The sequence below is a fragment of the Humulus lupulus genome, chromosome X (assembly GCF_963169125.1).
Source record: "Humulus lupulus chromosome X, drHumLupu1.1, whole genome shotgun sequence".
NCBI lineage: Eukaryota > Viridiplantae > Streptophyta > Magnoliopsida > Rosales > Cannabaceae > Humulus > Humulus lupulus.
In genome coordinates this window covers 247,005,031-247,031,098 of record NC_084802.1, presented here as the reverse complement: position 1 = coordinate 247,031,098, position 26,068 = coordinate 247,005,031, and the positions used below count along the sequence as shown (strand labels likewise).

At 35.0% G+C, this 26,068-nt stretch overlaps 1 protein-coding gene across 1 annotated transcript; it reads left to right on the top strand.

Annotated features, from left to right (window-relative positions):
* The first annotated feature begins 10,583 nt into the window (after positions 1 to 10,583).
* Positions 10,584 to 11,741, top strand: LOC133806910 (protein FAR-RED IMPAIRED RESPONSE 1-like). Its single transcript, XM_062245005.1, has one exon. It carries the CDS (start codon positions 10,584 to 10,586, stop codon positions 11,739 to 11,741), a length of 1,158 nt encoding a protein of 385 aa, XP_062100989.1.
* Positions 11,742 to 26,068: the final 14,327 nt, after the last annotated feature.

Genomic DNA, 26,068 nt, shown 5'->3' with positions numbered 1-26,068 from the left:
AAGGAAAAGCTGCTCGTGTAGCAATAAAAATATAAATTGTCTCGACATCACAAACCGTAGTTTGTGTGTCTTAAACTACAAGTTAAATTTAAATAAAAACAGATAAATTTATGAAGCAGTAGGAGGATCCTATTGAGGCTTTTGTGGCTGCTGGTCGACTGTGACCCCAACATCTGCGTTGGCACCCTCAATGCCTGTTGCTAGAGAGATCTCTGGAGACCCTTGAGCCTTCTCCTCCTCTAGGCGAGCAGCGTACCTCTCCAGCTCAGCCTGCCTTCTATGATCTGGTAGGTAAGAAAAGTCAGCCTTGGGGTTGCATTTCCAAAACATATAGAAGCAATGAAATGCCACTCACTTGTATTTCTCGGGGTTGCAGGCGTTCGCCTCCTCAAGATCAGCAGTCTCCTTGCAGCTTATCTCCAACTCCATTTGGAGTTTGGTGGCTTCCCGACAGTTGACCAGTGAGGCCTCCTTGTACTGCTCCTTGGAAGCAGTAAATTTAGTAATTGATGCTTCTTTCTTCTTTAGCTCCTCCTCGAGCGTGGCAACTTTGGCCTCAGCTGTTTGCAATGCCTCAGCATGCTTTGCCTCGAACTCCTTGAGCTGCTCGGCATGCTTAGCCTCGATTGTTTTGAGCTGCTCGACATGATTGGCCTCAGCCATGCTGAGTTGATCGCTAATTCTCTTTTCGAACTGAGCAGCCACTTCTCTCGAGCGCCGCCAACCAGAGTTCATGGTGAGAACTCCCTGGGACCAGAAAAAGGTAAAACTGTTAGTGGGAATAAATTCACAAGATAAATTAGTAAAGTGCGATAAGAACGGTGACTCACGCTAAGCACTTCGTTCAGTGCACGGTTGACAATCTGGTCGACCTCCATAGATTCAATCTCGTGAATGGCCTCTTGGCTGCGTCGGTGTTTTGTTAGCCTTGTTAGCCTATCCTTGGCTGAGTTTAGGACTGCATTCGTAAGAACTTCTCCTGGAGCTTTTTCTGGATGACCAAAAGGTGTCTGGTCAGTGGAAACTGGAGGAGTTATGTCAGTAGGAGCTGCAGAAGAAGTCTGGTTGACTGGAGCTGGTGGATTTTGATTGACAAGAGTTCGGGGAGGAGTCGTCTCTTTGGTAGGAATTGGTGCAGGAGGGTCTTCCGTTTGAGCCCTCTTTGCAGAAGGGTCGATACAGCTCTCCCCAGGACCGCGCTGGCTAGATTTTTTGTTGCTTGCCGGATTGGTTTACAGGTCAAAGGCTCTCTCGGCAGGCATGTCTCCAAGGAAGGAAACATACGAACAGTCAGGCAATATAATTAGAGGTGCTTGCTAAATCAAAGAAATGAGAGCAAATAAATTATAAATAAAATACACGAGCTACAACTACTGGTCGCTACATTATTTACTGTAGTACTGCTACACTCACTCTCTAGCGTGAAGAAGTCTAAATTTAAATTAGGCGTGTATTTAAAGTTGATGTCCCCGTCAAATAAATGACAGGGAATGGGCAAACTATCTAAGAGTGAGAAGTCAGTACCGTTCTCATCCGAAGACTCTAGAGTAGGCTCAGGATGCTCAGAAGCCTTCTGCTTGCCCTTTCCTAGTGGAGAAGGGGCAGCAGCTGCTCGTGGGGTGCTGGAAGGTTCCCTGATAGTCACTCCTGTTTTCCTCATCCTCAGAGGTTGCGATACATCTTGGTGCTGCTCGGGAACTTCTCCACCAGTAGCACTCCCTGCAGTTGTTTCCCTCACATCCTGGTGAGGGGCCAAAAGGCCAACAAGCCTTAGATTATTCTCCGTGACCAGCTCTTTGACGCTTTTTTCTATATTGGTCATACTGTCCAGGGATGCTACTTGTATCTCCATCTCTGGAGTAGGAGTCGGTCGGTGCCATGGACCTTAATAACACCAAGGTTCTAAGGAGTGTGCAGAACAATTAAAGGAAATGAATGACCAGTGAATAAATAACTTACCTCCTTCAGTGAAGGCTAGATTGTTGGCGACCAAATCCATTGTTAAAAAGTACTCCTGGAAGTACTTTCCCACGTTGGACTTGTGGGGAATATCACCCAGGAAAGTGCGAGAAGATTCCTGGTGATAGAAGTGAAAGAACCCCGTGTTGTTTTGGTTGGGGTTAGATTCGAGATCAAACAAATAATTGATCTCGTGTGGCGTCGAAACAGGCCACTTCTTGTGGTTGTAAAGAATATAGAGAGCAGAGAGCACTCTATATTCCCTACCATATAGTTGGCCACCCCTTGGAAAAATGGATGAAGAGGCAAGGTTTCCCCTACCTCAATATGATATCTCGACCAAGCGCTGAAGGCACCCCTAGGCGGGTTTGCCCGCTGGTCGATGGATGGTTTGATTAGGGTTACCCCAGGAAGTCCGTACTTCTTAAGTTAATTCCCTACCATCCTAGCCATAATATTTCTAGGAGGTGCAACGTACCATTCAACCTTTGGTCGAAGGACATCTCGAAGGAGGGCTTTTATTTGGATTCCTGGCTGGGAAATGTTTTCAGACTGAGGGCTGGTCGATGGATTTTCAGCCAGAGGAGCAGGCTGTTCTGCAGGAGGAGTAGCTGTTTTCTTTCTGTTTTAAGCAATGGATTTTAATTGACCCATGTTTGTTGGACTGATCGAAGGTTTATTTAAAGGGTTATGAGAAAAAGGAATTTTCGGGATTAGCAGCGAAGGCTGTTCCTGATCTTCGAGTAACTGCGCGAGCAAGTCATCGTCGATCGGCCTCTCACCTCTCCATGGGTCGTGCATGAAAATCTGCGAACAGAGAAGGGGAGATGAGAATCTATGGCCAAAAGACCAAGAAAGTGGAAGATTTGGAATAACGTTTCTCGTGTATAAAAGTTAGGCTTTTATACGACCAGCAACATTCTAACAAAAACACTAAATTCTATGCGAACAATTTGGAAAACGGATTAAAGAACAGAAGTACTTTTTGACTCTGAAAGGGCGGGAAAAACCCAGTTTTTTCTACATGCTTAATCCTAACTCCCAAGCCAATTCTTGGGACTCTTGTAGTATTTTTTCCTTATCTTATTGTGCTCATATCTACATACTCATTTACCCCAAAATGGTTTTTTCCAAGAACTCAAAGGCCGAAACAGATATGGTATTTCAGCAACTGAAAAGTTTGAGAAACTTACTTGAATAAAAATTGGAGCAAATTTTCGAGATGCTAAGCGGCTGGGCAGAAATTCCGTGAGTCGTCAAGATCGTCTGAGTTTCTAGGTTTTTTACATTCTGTTCTTCAGTGTTCTTAAAGAGAAAGTGAAAAGTAAAAAGTAAAAAATGATTTTGAGGCGTTATTTATATTGGTCGAAGTGTAGTTCTCGAGGTAATGACGAGAGGTTATTTTTGGAGGCATGGGAAAACGTTATAGCCGTCCAACACCTTTTTGGGAAACTGCAGTGATATGATTGGTTGCCTTTTTCGAAAAGGCATGGATGGCTCTGACTGATTTGACAAGGCATACGAAAATTCAGTTGTCTAAGTTTACTTTATGCTGGTCGCAGTAAAATAAACTTGGGGGGCAAATGTTTACCCAAAAATGACCCCTGATGACGTGGCAGGATTGACCTACACATGGCAGACACATGGCAGCTTTAGGTGGATGCATCCTAATCGGCCTTCGACCAGAAAATTGTTGATTTGTCAAGCGTCATATTTATATGCGACCAGCCAGATCGCATACTTTCTTTTACTTTCTTTATTCATGCAAATCTATAACTATGCATTAATTGTAGTTTCTTTTATTACCTAGATACACAAGTCTTAATGGTAATTAAGGCCCATCGGCCCATTTAATCTTCTTGAGCCTATAAATAAGAATCAAAGGGCTCAAGGAAAGGGATTTTTTTTTGGAACTTTTGGTCTTTGTACTCTAAGAGAAAAATAGAGTGTGATTATTAACTGAAGTTATAATCTTCCCAAGGCTGGTGAAACTCGTGAACCCTAGTTCATTGATCACAGTATTGGAATTCTACATCAATAAGAACATTAAGTGGACGTAGGTCATTACCATCCAATTGGGGCCGAACCACTATAAATCGTTTGTGTAATTTATTTTTCCATTTGATTTTTCTTCTTGATTTCATCGCATTTCATATTGTTTATCTGACTCAGTGTCATTGACTAATTTGAGGGTCAACAGTTCCACTTATGTTCCTTCAATTAGATGTCTTTCTACTTTATTTTTTAATGGTCAAGCACCTTCAATGTTATGTTTGTAATTTTATTTTGAATTGTTGTATTCTAAATTTTTGTTATGTTTTTTTAATGCATAATTTTTTTAATTGATGTCTGATATTTATTTTATTTTGTTGAGGATTGAAGTGAGGGGAAATTAATCGATAAAGGGGGCGGAATAAGTTTTTTTGTTCTAAACATAAAAAGGAAATTAATACCCATTTCGGAGGGTAGTGTGTTAATCAATGTTTAATTAGGTGTTTCAAACCTAAAACAAATATTAAACATAACCATAACTGCGTGTAGGATTTGACTAGTTAACATAACACGTAATTGAATTAGAATAGAAAAAGCTACAAAGATCAATAATTCAAGACGAAAGTGGGTAGTCCAATGTTACATTTGAAGTGACACTTTTAATAATTTAAAATAATAGAATTTTTTAAAAGATTTCTTATACTCGAAGTGACAATTCAAGGAGGGTAGTTGTATAATTATTTGCCCTTTATAGGGTGGGGTCCGACGTGGCGTTTTATAGTGGGCATTTTTACATTTTTTTATATATTTATTTGTTGTGGGAGGATACACGTGAATGAGTTAGGAAAGGAACTTGATAACTTTTATAACTTGATATTATAAGTGTTTACTTAGAAATTAACTTGTTTGTAAATATGGAAAAATTAAGATACTAAAATCTCACACTTTAAATTCCCCTCTCTAAATCGGTGTTGTATTATAAAGATGGTTTGGAGGGGTCGACTAGTTGTCAAAATTTTAAATATGATTATCTACATGTATCAATGGTCGAGTTTCAATGTAGGCATGCCCTGTAATCAAAATGCGTTGACATGTGTTGGTAATAATTACAATGAGTTGACATGTGTTGTGAATTATTTTCATTTTCTGGAAAAACTTACCTACTCCAAAACTTTGGTAATCTGCAATGTCACATTTTCTTCCCAAATGAGGTAAAGCCTATAAATGGAACATTGATTAGTCGTTTAGAACTCATATATTCCAAGAGTGTAGAGAAATCTTTCAAAAAAAACGAAGAAGACAATTGTTTTAATATTGAACCAATGGACCATTATTACACTAAAAATTGTCCAAACGAGCCACACTACCATGCCCTACCCGCCCCTTCCCATAACTGTCCTCTATGTGGAGTATCCTAGCAAGTGTCCAAGCAATATGAGAAAGTTTTCATGCTCAATGATACAATATCCGTCTTAGCAAGTACAGTCTTGGGCTGCGATGTAGAGATGGAGGCCCAATACAAAGACGTTAAGTTAATTGTGAAGAAGCTAGAGAAAAGGCTTCGTGACATGGAGACAAATATCCACACTTTGGTGGAATTATTATCACAACTATTTAGGGGATGAACTACACAATGATTACTTCATTATGTGTAGTTGTTTTTATAATATGTTTTGGACTTTTTAAATTGTAGATGTTTTAAGCTTTATTTATATTTTCTGAACTTTGTTTTTTTTTTTTGGGGTAATGCACTTTCGTTTTATGTTTTGTTTATTGGAATTTGAAGATTGTGAGAAAAATAAAAGTTTTTCTACATGAATTTATTTCATATATAGTTAAAAAGTTTCAGTGTTACAAAAATATTGGAATATATTAAATAACTAACACAATTAATGTCCAGTTAGCAATTAAGAAAACCATTTTTTCTAGGAGTGTAGAAATGTAATAATTTTGTTTATCATATTTTTATAATCCAATGATGTAGATTGTTGGAACAATACAACGGTAATTCGCAATTATTTTAAAATATAATTGTGAGTTGGAACTTCAAAATTATTTCATGCCTTTAGGGTGATCTCACGAATTCACATGTGAAGAAAACTAGTGCCTTTAAAGAAGTGCACATAGAGACAATATAGCACATACATCTGGTCAACTTTTGCATGAAAGACATGATATTTTAATATTTTTTCCTACCTATTTATGGAAATTATTCCAGCCGAAATTGTTCAGACCATCATTTGCAAAATGATACTTCATAAGTGGCAGTGAGAAGTGTGTTAGAAGTAGTACCTCTCAAAACTCATAAACTTATTACGTTCATTCAACATGGCCTATAAAACAAAATTGAATGAACTTTGTCAAAAAAATCACTTACCATCTCCCTTGTACGTATGCACAAATCATGGGTCCACTGACAAAGCCATGTTTGCTGCCTCCGTCACAGTCAATGATGTAGCATTTCATGTTCCCGCAACATTTAAGACGAAGAAGGAAGCTATGAACGACGTCACGAGGATTGCATATTGATTCCTCTCTATTGAGAAAGCCAACTTTCAGCCATCAGGATTTACAAGAGGTAATCACTTTTAAATATATTAAGGGTAAAATATATTTTTTCTTTAAACAATTATTACGTTTTTCATATTATTTACTTCTCAACCCAAATGTTTTAATCCAACTTTATTAAACTAAGGGTCATCATCAAGTTCCCATGGTAGTAGGTCTCCTTACACATCTTTTGAAAAAGACGTGTCGTGGAAAAATATCTTTCAAGAGAGTCTTCAAAAAATAAATTGGACCTTGCCAAGATATTATACAAAAAAATCTGACCCAGATCATTGTCCTACATTTATCTCATGTGTGGAGGTCGAAGGTAGAATATTTGAAGGAGTGGAAGAGTGCTCCAAAAAATTGGCTGAGAGAAGTGCTGCCAAGGCAGTGTGCAATGCCTTGAATTGATATTTTACTATTCCATATATAATTAGTATTTAAGTACACAAAACTTTATTAATGTTATTCGAACAAGTATAATTTTTAGTTGGTGTTACACCACATTTAATAGTGTGGTTATTATTAATTATATTTCAATATGTTTATAATGTTTGTACTATGTAGGTGGATGACAATCACTATTTTAACTATTAGATAATTTGTAAAATATTAAATACTATTTCTAACAGTACTATTTCTTAACCTCATTTTTTGGTTACCCTTGTGATCCTACTATTTGACCTTTTTAGAATGTATGATAGTTCCATGAAGCAACCATATTAATGGAGCTAAAAAAATTAAAATAATATTAAGAGTTTTGTATTTAATTTTTTTTTTTGTGAAAAAATTGCACTTGTGCAATGGACAATTCTTAAATTACCTAAACAGTGATTAAACGGAAAAAAAATTTGGGGTTGTACCAGACACGATATGTGTATTTTTAAGGTGTACTAGTTGTAGGAAAAACACATAAATGGTAACATTCCCTAAAAGTATGACCTGTCCCATTTACATTGGTAGTGACCCATTTATGTTTGTTGCCTACCCTGAAGTTGGGGGACGAGGTGGGGCCCATGACCCAAGACCACTGCGTATGCATATGGTGGGACCCACAGCCCCAACACATTCTCTTCTTCCTCTTCTGGCTGGTTCTTACTCTGGCTCTGGTCTCACTCCCAATCACAATCCCAATCCGACTGTACAAAAATAAAATCATGACCCTACCAAATTGGCTTAGCTCATTCAAGAGGCAACACCTCCTTCCTTCTCAATTGCCCATGTAACATGTTACAAATAAGATTGTACAAACTTCTAAATTATAGTAAAACAATTATATAATTGTTAATTTCAACCATAACACCATCATAGGCAAAAAATAAATTAGTGATTGAATGTATAATTATGCATAAATATTTAATAACTCCTTGTCAATAAATATATCGTTTATTTTATTGAAAATGTGACAAAATTATTTTTTATAAATTAGAATACATCAAAATTTTAGCTGTTATAAAATAAATTTTAATTATTAGTAGTGAATAATAAGGACCACAACAAAAAATAATTATTTTTATTAAAACTTGTTATGAATGTATCTAAAAATAAAATGTTAATTCAGATTGTCATGTCAACGAATGTGGACAAAATCTTTTACACTATACTGAGTTTGGTGGTTCTTATATTTGGTGGGTCCACAGAAACCAATGTCGCATGGGCTGTCATGCCACCTAATTTACTATTGAAACTATTGGTAGAATAGTATGTGAACAATACTTGGTATGACATGGCCTTACATTTTGAGGGTCAACATAATTTAATGTGGCATGGACACATTTTACTATTGAAAGTATGGGTCAAATAGTATGTGAATAATACTTGGTGACTAATAAAAATCAGACTACACGAAATGAACACCTATATAATGGATGGTTGGTATAGTGCATTTATTGATTAGAGATTTATGCACAAACCACCAAGAAGACAACTTTTCCCCCTGAAATTAATTATGTCGTCTGGAGAATGTGGTACTCCAAACAGTGCATGCTCGATGCATTTTGGGAGCCCGGGATCGTCAAGGATGAAGGCTTCATCAATCTCAACTAAATCCAAACGTGTTTCTGTTAAGTGTGTTAATTGTTGGAATTGCACTACTCTTAATGATAAGTTGTATGAAGAGAGGAGGCTGAGGAATAAGGCCTATAGACTTTCTAATGAAGCAAGAGAACTCCTGTTTGATTTGTTAGATTTGATTTACGAATTAACAAAGACAAGCAATCTTGCAAATGAGCACATGAAAGGTACTGAAACAGTGGTCGAGAATATGAACAATCAATTGAGTATGGTTGGGTGTTTGAACTTGGACAATGTTGATTGATCCGACAACTATTACCATACAATGAAGCCCACATCAACCCATTTTCAATATGTTAAATATTTTTAATTTGTATTTCCTGAAGTCTTAACTCAGATAACCTTACTTGGTCTATTAGGTTTAGTGTTTTAATATGTTGTGGTTGAATTCAAAAAACCATGTAGTATGGATATTAAATGATTATGTATACTTGTACGAAAAACGTCATTATGACAAACTTTGTGGTGATGTGACTAGTTTTTAGTTTTTAGTAAATGTTGACTGTTTTACATTATAAACTATCTTGAATGGATTTATTGTTTTAACTGTTGTAAGTCAGAAGAAATCACTAGTCCACAACACAAAGTTTAACAAATTAAATCAAGTAATAGCAAAAATTAGAGGATAAACATACATGTAAAAATAATGGTCTATTGTTTTATAAAATATTTTCATTACAAACATATATCTCAGGTGGCCCAAAACATAAATTGGGTCTCATTAAAAAAGGTCTACACTTTATTCAACATTAAATGTCCCAATAAACATGTCTACCTAATAACTTGCTTGGATAAAAACATGTATCCCCCAACTTTAAAATTTAACCAACAACACATTTTGTGTCACAATTGAATAGAAAATAACAAAATACGGAGGATATGCCAAGTTCACCTTCAAAAGTTTCAGTGCGCGAATCTCCTTGAACAAGGTGAGCATACTTTTTATTTTCTTCTCCACAATCAAACTAAATTTATGGTCACACTATTTTAATTTGAGTATGTCTCCTATTTTATGTGGGAACCAAATAGGGGCTATAATTAAAGTAATAGAAACTGACCATATTTTTAACGAGCAATTTCGTGACTCAAAGTTTTTACACATGCACATGTGTAACTTTCAAGGTTGTCATAAATAATCACTTAGTTTAGATCTCAAATTGTATGTCAAATTATAATTTAGTTAAAAAAATCGTTTTATTATTAATTTAAATTCTTTTATATTTTCAAAGGAAACTTGTGTTAAGTCTATTAATGCCGACATTCCCTCATCATTAGAAAATTTTCTAATATATTGACTAGCTCATATTATTGGGCCTATTGTTAATTTCCTCTACATCAATGGAAGACCCAAATAAATCTTACACTTGAAAATGCATTGGCCTTTATTATTTACGTTCACATTTCCTTTAATTTGGGTATGTCTCCCATTTTCTATGGGAACCAAATAAGGAAAAATTATAATAATAGGAATTTTCTTCTATTTTGAAAATTCAATTTCACATTTGTGCCATGTTTTTACACACCTTTGCAATATCAAGCTTTTCGCTAATAACGATTGAGTTTAGAGGTCAAATTATATGTATAATGGGCTATGAAAAACATACAATAACTCTAGTCATAATATATTGCCTAAAACATGGTTTTTCTTTCCCAGATTTAACTTAAATATGGACGAGGTAGGAAGTTTGCAAGAAACATCAAATTGGGAAAATATACTACAATCTTTAGGGATTGAGAAACTCACATATGATATTGAGATGGAGGATGTCGAGGGAAAGGTTTTGGAATCCCTTGAAGAGTGGGAGGATTTTTATTACACATAATCTTTGTGGGTAGGCCTCAGCATTCACAAAGTAGATGTAAGGGAAAATGGGAACATCACCATGAGAAAATGAGTATGTTCAAAAAAAGGTTTTTGCAAACACACGGAAATTGATAAGGCCGATGGGAGCAAACAAAAAACATCTATTACTAGGACAGGTTGCCAAGCCAGTTTTCGAGTGGTAATGATGGGAGATGAGGGTCCGTGGATTTGCAAGGAATTCCAACCTCTGCACAACCATGACAAGGAAGCATTAGATGAGTTGCGATTTCTGAGATCAAACCGTTCCGTGTCAGAATCCCTAGTTGCTCAAGTGAGGTCAATGAACCAAGTTGGGATAAGAACTTCACACATCATCTCCCACTTGGTAATGCAGTCTGGTGGGTACAAAAGGATGCCTTGCCAGCTACGAGACATTTACAAAAAAGTCACCCACGTCAAAAGGAAAGAGAAAAGATACATAGATTCAGATGGTGCTTTGGGATATTCTCGACGGATATTCTGGGCGGACGGATATTCTCGACGGGACTTCGTCGCATTCAGTGAGGTTATTGGATTTGACACAACATATATGACAAACAAATATAATAAACCCCTGACAATTATTTTGGGCGTCAATCATCATTTCAAGACCTACATATTTGGAATGGCACTGCTTAACTTTAAGGATGAGAAAACTTACTTTTGGTTGCTTGACAAATTTATTGAATACCACAATCATGTAACACCAAAAGTTGTGGTGACAGAAGGAGATGGAGCTATCAAAAATGTTGTCTTGAAGTACTTCCCAAATGTAACTCACCGGTTGTGCGTGTGGCACCTATGTACCAACGCTTTAAAAATTTCAAAAGACCCTCGATTCTTAGAAGGATTTCAAGATGTCATGTACAACTATTACACAATAGAGGAATTCATCAAAAAATGGGGGGAATTAATACACAATTTTGACCTCCATTCTAGCCAATGGTGCACCAACACTTATCACAGTCGTCGTTCATGGGCAGAGACATACCTAAGAGGGAAATTTGTCGCCGGAATGCGGACCAACCAAAGATGTGAGTCCATGAATTCAAGTATTAAAAAATTCCTACATGCAAGTTATAGTCTCCGTGAATTCATTACCTCGATTGACGTTGCTATGAAAAAGTTGAGGCACGTCGAGAGAGTAGATGATTACAATAGTCGACACAGTAGTCTTCCAATACCAGGTCCCAAAAATGCTCTTAAGATGTACCATGAGCAGTGTGCCAAATTATACACAAGAAATATGTACTATAAAGTGGCTGATCAAATCAAAGCGGAACAAGTGTACATTGTCAACAATTGTGAAAAAATCGGTGAATAATTCTCCTATAGTTTGTCAAAGTTCCAACACTAACTGCAACATTCAAGGATGCAGTTCCATTGGAATCAAACACGGGTAACAACGACTCGGTACGATATCGAACCTATCAAGAAAATGAAAACATTACCAGGGACCCAACACCTTGTAGAACTAAAGGATCAACCTATGCAAGAAGCACTAGGGACAATGTTTCGATAGATATGTTGGATGGAGCCGTTAAAACTAAAAGGAAGTGTTCGAACTATTATTCTGCAGACCACAATCGAAGAACATGCCCTCAGCTGGTCGGTCTACCGCTTTCTCATAGTCAACAACCCTCACCAAGTAAGAGAGCATAACATTCGGTTAAATTCGATGAATCTAGATGACCATCGAACTTTATGACAGAATGATAGTGCAAAGTGACTAAGTGTCTATTTTCGTAGGCTTTCTGTCCTAGTTAACAATTAAAGTGTTTTGTAATGGTTTAGGTTGCTGAATTAGTATAACAATTGCATTAATGTAAGTGAATTCAAATTGCAGCTAAATAGTAGATTCATTTCAATGGTAAAAAATTATTGATTATGACATAGTTTCAATCATATTTGTAATGTTTTAAAAAGGTATATTAATGATAATCAAATTACCAATCCTAAATATACGTTCTTTTTTTAGTGACGCTTCACTTTAATTGATAAAATTGGATAACAAATTGACTGTACTCATCTTCTTCTCTTTCTCTTCATTATATACCATGCGTATCACTATCATTATTGAAATTTCATTAATTGTACATTAAAGAGTAAATTAGTAAAAATAGTCATCTTCAAAATTAAAATGAAGGATTACAAAATCTGAAATAATTACAATTACTTAATACATATCGTGTAGATTTGAGTCTACTATCTATACTTATGATATTTTAATAGTAAGTAACTTTGTTAGCTTTTTTAATTGATTGCTTAAAGTATATATGCTTCTCACCAAATAGGCATAAAATCATTCAAACCATGTTTAAAGCATAATATTAATATGAATTAGGTAATTAATTAGGATTTAAAAAACAAAAACATTTTCATTGTTACTTCAACTCACCAAACTTGTTTATTATTGTTACAAATTTACCAATATTTTTCTATTAAGTAAACTAATAATATTGTTATCTTTATCATTAATTAGGGAAAAAAAGTGTTAATTAGTTTTGTTTTTAGCAGTCTTCATTGTTTTACTAACTTTTGACTACAATATTCAATACTACGTCCTCTAACATATGAACTGATCATTACTTTGTCTGCTGGTAACATAACAAAAGGGGAAGATATATGAAATAACATATCTTCATTACAAAAATTTATCTCAGGTGCTCCATTCATAACTTTGGGCCTAATAAAAAAAAATGTCAATTTTAAAGTTTATTTCACTGTACTGGACCCTTTTCGTTTGGGCCGTGCTCATGGACTCGGACTGGCCCATCTACCTGTGTTAATCAGTATGTGTTGCGAAATCATAAACAATGTGTAAAAGAGTAAGAACAATGTACTAAATCTACAATCAATGTAAAAAAACAACAAATATGTGATGTAGCTACAAATTACCAAATGACCAAAAGTTCAAGATGTACAATTACGATAAAACCAGCTACATCGTATGACTATTCACATTAAATATTATAAAACCGGTTATATCCGGTGGCTTGAAGAGTTGCATTTACTATGCGATGGGACAAACTACGGGCCTGTTTGGTATTGTTTTCAAAATTGTGTTATCAGAAATGAGAACAGAAAATTGTTTTTGTAGTTTTCAAAAAACAAGAGGTGTTTGGTTAATGTTTTCTAAAATCAACTTTTTAGTTTTATTTTTTTTAAATCTTAAATAAAAAATTAACAAATATATTTACAAAGAGAAAAATATTTTAAAAGTTTGTAATAAATAATGAGATAAAATAATTTGAAAGAAAAAATGATGAAAAATAAGAAGTGAGAAAGTAAGGAAAGAAAATTTGAGAACAACAGAAAAAAACTTTTTGTTGTTTTCAAAATTTTTCTGTTTTTTGTAACTTTATTTTTAAAAATTATTTTCTAAAAACAATGCCAAACACCCAAATTTGTTTTCAAAAAACTGTTTTTAGCTTTTAAAAACAAAAAACAGTTTTTTAGTTAAGGTGTCAAACACCCTCTACATTATTTAGCCTCACTTTTTTTTATCAGAAATAGCGTTACAATGTCAGTCCAATAGTAATACCAATTGGGGCCCTTTGATTTTTTTTTATCGAACAATTGCGTGAATGGAATATATTCTAAGAGCATATATATATATATATATAGGACAATTCTCTTATAGGGGCTTCACTTTAAGTCCTACCGGCTCTCAGTGTTCTCAACCTTTGAATTGTTTTCGGCGCGATTTTTTTTATGACCGTGTATATTGTAGCTATTTAGAGCATCAACGCAATTTTCATAAAATTCCGAATAGTTTACAGTACCGAAAACTTGGTTTAAACATGTTGTTGCACGCGTGACTAATTTTTTTTATGCGCATGGAAATCAACATGTTTCAACCAAGTTTTCGGTACTGTAAACTATTCAGAATTTTCTGAAAATCTGCAGGATGCTCTAAATAGCTACAATATACACGGTCATAAAAATAAATCGCGCCGAAAATTGTTCAAGGGTCGAGAAATACTGAAAGCCCTACCAGTAGGACTTAAAGTGAAGCCGCTACAGTAGAATTCATATATATATATATATATAAATAGTTGAACTTTTTTGTCTCAATACGCTTGCCAATTTCTAGTGGTTGTTTTCCAATTGCTTTGATTTTCCTCTTTCTGCACCTAATATATGTACTTTCACATGCCTTACTGTCAAATTTATGTCTTTTCTCAACAATTATAACGAGAGCATTTATAATTTTCCTTTTCTTATTTCTTTTGCTGGGTTTTTCTCATTATTAATTTGAATCTATTTTCTACTCCTTGACATTTTCTGACTTTCCAACTGTCTAAACTTTTCTAAGAAAACCTACTACCAAATTTTAAATTTGTGTGGGTTTGAGTAAGTAAACAAAAATAAGTATTTATTAGATATACCAACCATTTGAGTATACACGTGAAGTTAACTCTCATTATTACCTGCTTATATATATAGATATAGTGATATCATTTTGATTCTACTAAGGGACAATATTAGCCTTATGGTTGTTTCCGCTACTCAAGTCACATTATCTTCCAAATTTAGCTTAGTTTTCTTTGGTTCTATCTAATTTAGGAACTTGATGATGGGTAATAAGGACATGCACAATCTTATCTTCATCACTTATTCTATTTAAAATACATCTGATTCATGATTTTATATATTTATTTATTTTATCACACTAGAAACTATAAGCTGTAAAATGTAAAAGGGAAAAATAGACAAAAGAAAAAAGAAAAGATAGGAAAAGTGTATCATAATCATGAATAATCTTGAATGGTTTATAGTTGAATGAATCACAATGGTAATATAAAATAAATACAAGACCACTGCTAGATAGTGGAATGTCTACTTACTATATCTTCTTTCGGTTTATCATTTTGATTCCACTTTTTTATGATCCAGCGGTTGTAGACTACTATATGTCACTTTCATGGTTTTTCTGCTAGACTTATAGACAAGATTAGGAAAAAAATTCAACACTATCAGTCTGTCGGTTTATAGGTCAGCTATTATTCCAACAAATAAATAAATATATATGTATAGCTCTAAATATCCACGGCTTATTAGCAAGCTAGAAAATGGCATAATTCTATTAGCCACGTGAAAACCACCTACCCGGAGCTGCTGTTGCGGGTCTCTACCTCTCTAGCTCGAGATAGCCAAAGGTTTATTGAGATTACTAAGGCATCTACATCAAGCTCGAGGTACGAGCTTGAGTTGACACCACCGACCCTTTATAAAGTCAACAATGCAATGTAAACGTGCATATATCAGACATCACGTGTCTACTCCATTCTTGAATTCTCGGACACGCAGCATAAACATGCGCGTTCAGACACCCCACGACTAGTTTGGGCCATGCCACCCATTATCCCCCTTTCCTATTGATTAGACTACACTTCATTGTCAGGTTTTAGGAATTAATCATGAATGTCGCAGAAGTGACATGATGGGTTAGAAGGTCACGGGATGACATCCTTTGCCAATACACAGGTGCCTCTCCCTATAAATATGGAGACTCTAGGAGTTGCAAAGGGTTGGCTTCTTATTTGTAAAGAAATACATTGTAAGGAATATCAGAGATATATCAATAATATCGGCTGGTGGACTAGAAGGATTTTAACCTTTGAACCACCTAAAAAAAAAATATTCGAGTTATAATCTTCCTTTGAGATCATTCATCCATTACGGTTCATCATTTAGCACTAATCTCTCTCCTTATTTGTATAATTATCTGTTGCCGAAGAACCGCGTCAACAATATGTATATATGGATAAGTACTTACCTCAATATTTGTCATTGAAGATTGCTTTAATTTTAACATTAGATTTTTATTAAATGGTTGTGATTAATTTGATAGTTGACTAATGAAATTTAATAGCTATTAATTAATAATCAATAAGCTGATACTTATGTATTTATTTAAGATATTTTTTTAAAGAGTATTAATCAAGATTATATCTTATATAATTTATTATTATTAATTAGTTTGTAAAAATTAAATTTTTTAATCAAAATATTAAATAGATTAGAATTTGTTAGCAATTAAAATTCATGAATAAAATAAAATAAATAAATAAACTCTATGTCGTTTAATAGTGTCCTTTTTCACTTGTAGAATCCACAAAACCCTTTTAAAAATAAAGAAATCGAATTGTAGAGTTTTAAAACAGCAGTTGTTACCCCTACTATAAAACGTTATAAAATCTATGAACATCAGTTCGGTCACCCCTACTATAATTTCTCTTTTAGTCTATTATACCACTTCACACAGCTATGTCCATTGTCATTTTTCATGGGATTGGCCAAAGATTTTATATTGTAAATTCTATATTGTCACAAAAATATATCAATTGCCTATTGTCATGTTCCCAAAAATTCTTTATAAGTATATTATTATTGTATTTATTAATCATATCATTATTTACTTAGTCTTGATAAATGAATTAATCATCATCGCTTCATAGAACATAGAATAATTGATCCACAGCTCTTTAAAACTCCAAGCTTAAAAATTTACTCTTATTTTGTGTTTTTCTAACTATTATTAAGTACATATGTTTCTTCTTTAAAAAAAACACAAAATAAATTATCAATATGAACTAACATGATGCAATAATTAATTATATTTAGAATTTAAATGCTATTTTTTTTTAAGTATGACTAAAGTATCAGAACAGTATAAGGATTTATTTGTGAAAAAAAACCAATGAAAATAACGATTAAATATTATCTTAATTTTATGATTATAATTACATAATTACTATTTTAATAAAAGTTAATTTCATTTTTATATTTGAAAATACAACATTAATTCTATAATTAGAATCTACAAATGGAAACTTTTATATTCATGACTTACTAAAGCTTACTATAGGTGACCAAAAATGTAACCACTGTAGTTATAGTTAGGTAACTATTGAAAACACCTCTCTCTCTCTCTCTCTCTCTCTCTCTCTCTCTCTCTCTCTATTTATATATATATATATAAAATAAATTATAGTAATATTATAGTAAATAGTGGCTACAATATTCAATTTTTTCATGTTACACTTTTATACTCAATTATATTTTTGGTAAATATACGTAATATTTTCAAAGTATTATACTTTTATACCTAATCTTTATTTTTTCTGTGATAAATATGTTCAATATTTTGAAAATGTTGGACTTTTATACATGAGAAAGATAGATTAACTTTTTATTAACACATTGAGCATATTTACTATCAAAATAAAAGATTGAATATTAAAGTGCAATATTATTAAAACATTTAGTATATTTACCACAAAAAAAAAATGAGTATAAAAATGATACATTTTGAAAATATTAAGTATATTTATAACAAAATAAATTAATTATAAAAGTGTAACATTTTAAAAACATTAAATATTTTAGCTTTTTTTTTTCTCCTGTCACACTATTCAAATGTTGACATATTACTTATTTATTTAAATTTACATCTCAAATTTTGAGTGAAACTTTAAAAAAAAAAACAAAAACCAAAAAGTTCCTATTCATTTATATCATTCACGATCCAAAAATGGTGGGAAAAAGTTAGGAAAGATAATGATTATTATAGTCTTAAATTCTTTTTTTTTTAATTTATTTATTTTTCTATTGTATCTTCCAAACCAATTAATTTTTCCATCAAGTTTATATATTTAAATATAGAAAGTTTTTAATCTGGTAGCATGCTTTTTGTCCTCATCAATAGAGATGTTTTAGTCTTGGCACGTGAAAAATTATAGTTGAAATTTTTTTATATGACAATGTATAATGTAGTTATTTAGAAACTTCCATTAATTTTTAGAAAATTCTGAATAGTTTACGGTGCCAAAAATATGTTTCAAAATAAATTATTTCACAATCGTATAAAACAGGCTTCAAAACAACTTGTTTCTTATTTTCGGTATGGTAAATTATTCAGAATTTTACAAAAATTGTAGGAGGTTCTAAATAAATATAATGTACACTATCATATAAAAAAAATTAGATTGTAACCTATTTATGTGCCGAAACCACAAAAACAGGTTGTTTTAAACCTTGTTTTATACGCGTGTGAAAGATAGGTTTTGAAATTTGTTTTTGGCACCGTAAATTATTCAGAATTTCCTAAAAACTAGTGGAATGCCTACTATACTACAATGTACACCATCATATTAAAAAAATTAGGTCATAATTTATTTATATGCTAAACATAGAAACGTCCTTATCGGTGGGAACAATTTGTTCCTCAATTTGTTCCTACTATATAATTTTCCCTTAAATATATATATATATATATAAATATTTATATATATAGTTTTATAATTGTTAACTTAGAAACGAACCTAATAAGAAGTCATGTGAACATGATTAGAATGAAGATTTTAATAAAAGAAAAATTAGAGAACATGTGGTTGGTTATATTCAATGTCTTAGAGAACATGTGGTTGAATATTAAAGTGCAATATTAATAAAAGAATTAGTATGGGTGATACTAGATCTATAATAGTGCCTCATATGAAAAGTTTGTGAAAATATTGAAGTTGACTACGATTTTGGCCAACGACGAGCAGACGTCAAAATGACAGTAAGCCTTGAATAGAAAATAACGACACAAATAATTTTACAGTGGTTCAGCCCCAATTTATTAGTAATAGCCTAATACTCTTGGAGTTGTGAGATATGAACCATACACTTAAGATCAGATGGACCTGAGCCAATTGAGTTTCTCAAGTGTAAGTAGAAAAATACAAAGTTTCTCTATCTAGAAAATACAAGCTTTCTCTCTCTAAGCTCTCTCAGAAAATGCCCCAAGAATGCCCCAAGTAACAGTCTCAAAGTCTCAAAATTAGAGAGTCTAAAAGTCTCCAAAAGATCAGATCCCCTAAAATGATTCCATGAGCTCTTTATTTATAGAATCATGGATCGTACATGAAAATTCTCCCGTTTTAATGGAGTCATTGGTTGTTTCAAGCAACTTTAATTAATAAATAATAAACAAATATAAATTATAACAATATAGCTATTACTTCGAGATATTTGAGAGATTCGCGCAGTAGTTACGAGCTATTTGAGTTGAAGTTGCTACTGAGATTCTGTAAAGAAGTCACTAGGAAGTTAACTCCTGAGATTCTGACACATCCGGTCGGCTATACTCCTACATAGCTGGTTGGATGAAACCCATTTCTGAGATGATTGGTCGGATGAAACCCATCTGCGAGATGACTGGTCGGCTGATACCAATCTATGAGATGACTGGTCGGCTAAACTACGTGTCCGGTCGGGTGATTCCCTCTTCGAGATGACCGGTTGGCCAATTCGTGTGCTGGTCGGGTGAGACTTCTCCCTGACCAGACAAAAATATTCTTCGATGTAGCTGGTTAGACAAAACACCTCCTGAAGTAACTAGTCAGCCAAAACAATTTACTGGTCGGATAACACTATTCTCTGATGTGAATGGTCAGCCAAAACACATTACTGGTCGGCCAAGACACATTACTGGTTGGGTAGAATGCCTCACTGGTCAGTCAAAAACCTTACCTGGACGGGCAAATCACTTCCTGACCAGGTAAATCTATTTCCTGACTAGTAATATCACAACTCCGCAGGTCAACTTCCAACCTTTGCACTTCTTTAGTCAACACATTTATTGACTATTAATGTGTCAATTACTGACCATGCAATGCCACTTGTCCCATCTGATTGCCACGTCATAGAACACAATTTTGGGGATAACATTTGCCCCCCAAGTTTATTATATGATTTTCTCATATGATAAACTTTTCTTCTAACTCTCTGCAAAGATCCGTAGTGAATTTAATCAATGTTGTGTCTTAAAATTCCAAAAATGACCTTTGGCAGTCTCCCACCTTTTCTAAATATTGGTACAATTAAATTTTTCAGTCCACTAAAAGGGCAGTTACTAATTTCCCAAAAAGTAGGATAATGAGATAATGGGATACACGAAAATGAGGAGTTGTGGACTCCCTCCTTTCCTATAAATAACCCCATTCTTGCCCCCATTCTCTTATACCAAAACAAGAACCATAAAAAAAACCTCCTTGCCGTGGCCAACTTCTTCATCAAGGCTTTGTGTCTCTCCAAGCGATTTCAAAGAAAACTCTCAAGAAACCCAAAGCTCTTCCGCCCATTTGAGTAAGTTCTCTCTTCTTGATCTTTACATTCAAGCATTTTAAGCTTTAAAATTCTGCACAAAAACTTGTTAGAACATGCACATGCCGAAATCCCCTTTTGGAATACATTCTTGGAATTTTTGTGATGAATATTTGTAAAATAGAGATTTTGTGGCTGATTTTGTGTAGTTTAGGCTTTGGGTTAGTCAATTATTCCTTCAATTTCATGAATTTTTGAAGAAAAAATGATTTCCCATTCAACATTGTATTTTTGGGTTCATGGGTTTAAGATGAGCATTTGATATTTTCTTGAGACTTGTTGAACCTTGAAATTCCACTTTTTTATCTTGTTTGCACACCCCAAGATTAGGAAAATGTTTTATGTTTCACGCTATGCTCCATACCCTTTAGCCGAGCGGATTCGTATTTAGCCATCCCCTTTTGAGGTTTTGACTACTCGGATTCCACTCAGCCGGTCGGACCACCAAGCTACCCCTCGATTCTCACTGAGCTAGCCGAATGCCATTGAGTTGGCTCCTTTGAATTTGGTCACACACCACTCAGGTGTCATGACCCCTCAAAAAACTCTAGCCATTTGGACACTTTTGGCCCCTCGGAACCCAAATAGCTCCTCGGCATCACCCTTAGCTGCTCGTACCTCTTGTAGCTGCTCGGGCATTCTCGGCTGCCTTGGTTCTTTGTAACCCACCAAGCTGATCGGGCATCATCTTGGCCCTTCAAAACTCCTACAAGCTGCTCGGATACTTCCTAGCCACTCGAGTAATTTGGCTACTTGGATAGTATTAACCGCTCGGAACACACGGCTATTGCTCGGATAATCTCACATCTGCTAAGCCAAAAACCTAGCTGCTTGGGTATGTGCCCATTCTTGAGAATCCGAGCACCACCCAAGCACAAGAATACATAACCCCGATTAGCTTGGCCTTGAATTGTGCCGTGTGGCCAATTTTTTTTTTTTGCATCAAATTATCACTACTACTCTCATACATTTTTATCTGGGCAGTAAAATGATTTGGAAGTTAAACAAACCTCTTAACCTTGACTTTCTTTCTGATGAAGCAAAGGCTAAGGAGCTTGCTAAATGTGAAGCCAAGGCTGCCAAGGAGGCAGCTCTCCCAGCTGGCACTATGCCTGCCTCTCCTGTTTTCTCATTCCGACCAGAGGAGGTCCTGGATGCTGACGACAGTGTTGACCAGCCAGAGACTAGTTTACCCAACCAGTAGACACTCTTAGCCGATCAGAGAGCATCCTATCCAACCACGGAGTTTCCTACTTGACCAGTGATGCATGCTCAGCCGACCCAAGGAAGTTGTATCTTTTCTCCTGACCAAGGAAACTTTGCACCTAACCAGCAAAATGTTGTACCTGGCCAGTAGTTTACTCCTTTTTTTCTTATATTTTTGTGAAGACAATTCCTGCTTAGCAGCCTTGATATTTTTCTCATACCATCGAGTTGTTGGCATTTATACTTTACTTTTCTTTGCTAATTTGAAACATTCCAAGTTTTTTTAGACTTAAAATATTATAAGTTTTTTGTGAATAGTAAAGTCACCCTGATGTATGCCTTATATTTTTGCATGAGTACTTAGTTTTCTAACTTAGAAATTCGAGACATTTCATAAGTCCCTACTAAGTATACTTTCTCACACTCTTATTGCTCTAGCATTTTATGAGCATAATGTTTATTGTCACACGAATATTTGCTTTTAACTTAAAATTTTGAAAAATTCCAAGTTACTTAAGCTTTGTCAATCAAGTTAGCTTAATGACCTTTTTTGACTTCGAAAATTTACAAGTCAGCCTAAAACAAAATAACTTAACTCGTGCTCTTATTGCCTGTGTTAAATTATATATCAGTATACCCCATGTGCCCCCCAAGTGATAGAGGGTTGAAAGATCATTGGTCACTTGCTACTTGATTGAATCTGTTCGAGCAGTTAATTACTCGTGAAACACATAGAATATATGGAAAATATTCGAGCAGTTGAACACTACTTGAACGTACCGAGTAGTTGAACACTGTCCGATTTTACCGACCAGTTAAACATTGTTAAAAAAATTAGCACACATGCATATTTGTAGCAATAATCGACCACGCTGCGCGTAGTCTCTTTTATTACTCATAAATTAAAAAAGGACAAAACTTGTCTAATAACGAGTCTTAAAACAACAAAAATTGTTAAAAAATAAATGTCTGGTTAGCAAATAACCAACTCATAAACCAAACTTAAATAACAAGTTAAATAACTTGAAATTAAGCTACCACTCTGAAAGCTATATTTAGTGATAATATATCCTCAGATGCTCGCCATTCCAGTGGTTCCTGATCAGGCTCCATTCATCCAATAAAGTTTGTTGTAAGTGCCAGGAGGCAAAACTTTCTTAATTTGATAAAGTCTTTCCCAATTTGGTCATAGCACTCCAGCTGATGGGTCTTTGATGACCACCTTTCTCAGGACCAAATGACCGACCTGAATCTTTCACCCTAGAATTGAAGTAGCGAGATACTTTATATACCAATATACTCTATGTGCCCCCCAAGTAATCAAATGTCAATTACTTGTGAAAAACATGGGAATATATGGAAAATTTTCAAGCAGTTGAACACTGCCTGATTTTACAGACTAGTTGAACACTGATCGAATCTACGCACCAGTTGAACACTGCCTGACTTTACAGACCAGTTGAACACTAATCGAATCTATGCACCAGTTGAACACTGTTCAAGTATGTCGAGCAGTTGAACACTACTTGGTTTACCAACCAGTTGAACACTAATCAATTTTACTGACCAGTTGAGCACTGTTCGAGTATACCAACTGGTTGAACACTACTTGATTTTACCGACTAGTTAAACACTGCTCGATTTTACCGAAAGGGCTAACATTCCTATGGTTGATGCCATCCAACCCGGTAGGTCAATTTGTCAAGCTCTGCACTGCGGCTGCCAGTACGTCAAGATGAGCTTGAATAACTTGTTAGGCATTCCCGACTGGTGTACTTCCATCAAGTATTTCTACTTGATCGTCAAGGCGGACAGTACCTTGCTCTTTGACCAGGGGCATCTTCTTTTTGTTACTGATGACATCTCGCAAATCTCTCTGGGTAGTATGTACCCTTAGCATGCCGAAATCTGTACTTTTTTATTTTTCCTTATCAGACGGTTTATTGCGCGGGACCAACTCTTTTCTACTATGCTGCTGGCCGGGATGTAGCGACGGTTTTTCAGGGCGAACTAGGCGATCTTCTCCGCCTTCTCTTTGGTCGTTGCCCTTTTTATCTTTGACAGGTCGGTTTGATGACTATCAGCCTCATCTCGACCTTATCCGTCTTTGTATTGGGGGGTTTTCTTATCTCGAGGAGCTCTAGTCTGGTTATTCCCGAGTGAAGTTTTGTTACTACCTGACCGGTGACTCCCTGATCTAGAAGTTTCTGACCGGTGGCTCCTAGAAGGGTTCTAGAATTCTCCCTTTGCGCTGACGCAGTCCCAGAGTGGACCCCATCATCTGCCTAACTAGTGGGATTGCTTCTACTTTTGTCTGGCCCCCAAGAATCTGCCTTGCCAGCAGGGGACTTCAAACTAGCATTATTGTTTCTTGCTCCCTGGGCAGCTGCTTGTGCTGCAGCTTGGGCATTAGCATGGGCCAATGAGTAGCTTCTTCAAAAGCAAGTGCTACCTCGCGATGTCGCCAGTCGGCCTCCTCTTGTCGTCGCCTGATCTCTTCGCTTCTAGCATCCATTTCTCGTCTCTGCTGCTCGAATGCAACTTTTTGCCTGATCATTTCCTCAGAAAAGACTCATGTCGAGCGTTGAATTGCATCATCTCTTCCTCAAAAGCCCCCATGGCTTTCTGGAGTTGTTTGACCTCTGGAGTTGCCTCCTCGAGAAAGACCCTGGGCTTAGTGTCAGGGTTCTCAGATGCAGGACCTTCTGGTCAAATAGTTTCCTTTACAATTGACGTACTGGGCTTTCTGGGTGCCATATTGGTAGGATAGTAGTGTGTTTCTTCTATTCAGGCTCTCAATGAAAGAACCCAAAATATTGACAACGATTTTGGCAAACGAGTAGACATCAAAATGACAGTAAGCTTTGAATAGAAAATAACGACACAAATAATTTTATAGTGGTTCAGCCCCAATTTGTTGGTAATAGCCTAATCCACTTGGAGTTGTGATATATGAAGCATACACATAAGATCAGATGGACTTGATCCAACTGAGTTTCTCAAGTGTAAGTAGAAAAATACAAAGTTTCTTTATCTAGAGAATACAAGCTTTCTCTCTCTAAGTTCTCTCAAAAAATGCGCCAAGAATTCCCTAAGTAACAGTCTCAAAGTCTCAAAATTAGAGAGTCTAAAAGTCTCCAAAAGATCAGATCCCTTAAAATGATGCCATGAGCTCTTTATTTATAGACCCATGGATCGTACATGAAAATTCTCCTGTTTTAACGGAGTCCTTGGTTGAACCCGAATCGTTCGTAACTACCGCGCGAATCTCTCAGATATCCCAAAGTAATAGCTATATTGTTGTAATTTAAATTTGTTTATTATTTATTAATTAAAGTTGGCTGTAACCAAGGACTCCGTTAAAACGGGAGAATTTTCATGTACGATCCATGGGTCTATAAATAAAGAGCTCTTGGCATCAATTTAGGGGCTCTGACCTTTTGGAGACTTTTAGACTCTCTAATTTTGAGACTTTGAGACTGTTACTTGGGGAATTCTTGGGGCATTTTCTGAAAGAGCTTAGAGAGAGAAAGCTTGTATTCTCTAGATAAAGAAACTTTGTATTTTTCTACTTACAGTTGAGAAACTCAGTTGGCTCAGGTCCATCTGATCTTAAGTGTATGCTTCATATATCACAACTCCAAGTGGATTAGGCTATTACCAACAAATTGGGGCTGAACCACTATAAAATTATTTGTGTCGTTATTTTCTATTCAAAGCTTACTGCCATTTTGACGTCTACTCGCCGTTGGCCAAAATCGTGGTCAAGAATTTTTATATGTGAAATTCTAAATTGGCAAATTTATAGAAATATCTTATTTTATTTTAAAAACATTGATTTAAATTCTTTTATTGCACTCATTCTTGCAAATATATTTTCCAATCTAGTGGGAATTGAAAATATTCTTCATTCATTCCTTTTATCTTCACAATATCTTTAAAAAGGAATTTATATATTGTTTTTATGAGGAAAATATTTTGTCATTAACTTAATTCATTTTTCGATTTTCCTGAATTATTTTTCGTACTCTCCAAGCTTTGTTTATTGCATGAAATAAAAGAAAACCATGTTTGGGTGTTTATTGCACTCATTCTATTTTAGGAAATTTTGTTATGACACAGGAATAATCTCTCCTCGCGGATTTTGGGAATGTCAAAACTGAATTTGCAGATTGGTAAATCTTCATCAATTAAAAATATTGTCATATATTCTTGCATTTATTGTGGATCTTCTCTCAACCATTCTTAGCACGAAATGGTCTCTAAAAATAAGATTCTAGGGCTTTG

What these genes read in the sequence shown, in the direction of transcription:
- LOC133806910 (XM_062245005.1), top strand. Translation starts at nt 10,584, where the DNA reads ATGGGAGATGAGGGTCCGTGGATTTGCAAGGAATTCCAACCTCTGCAC.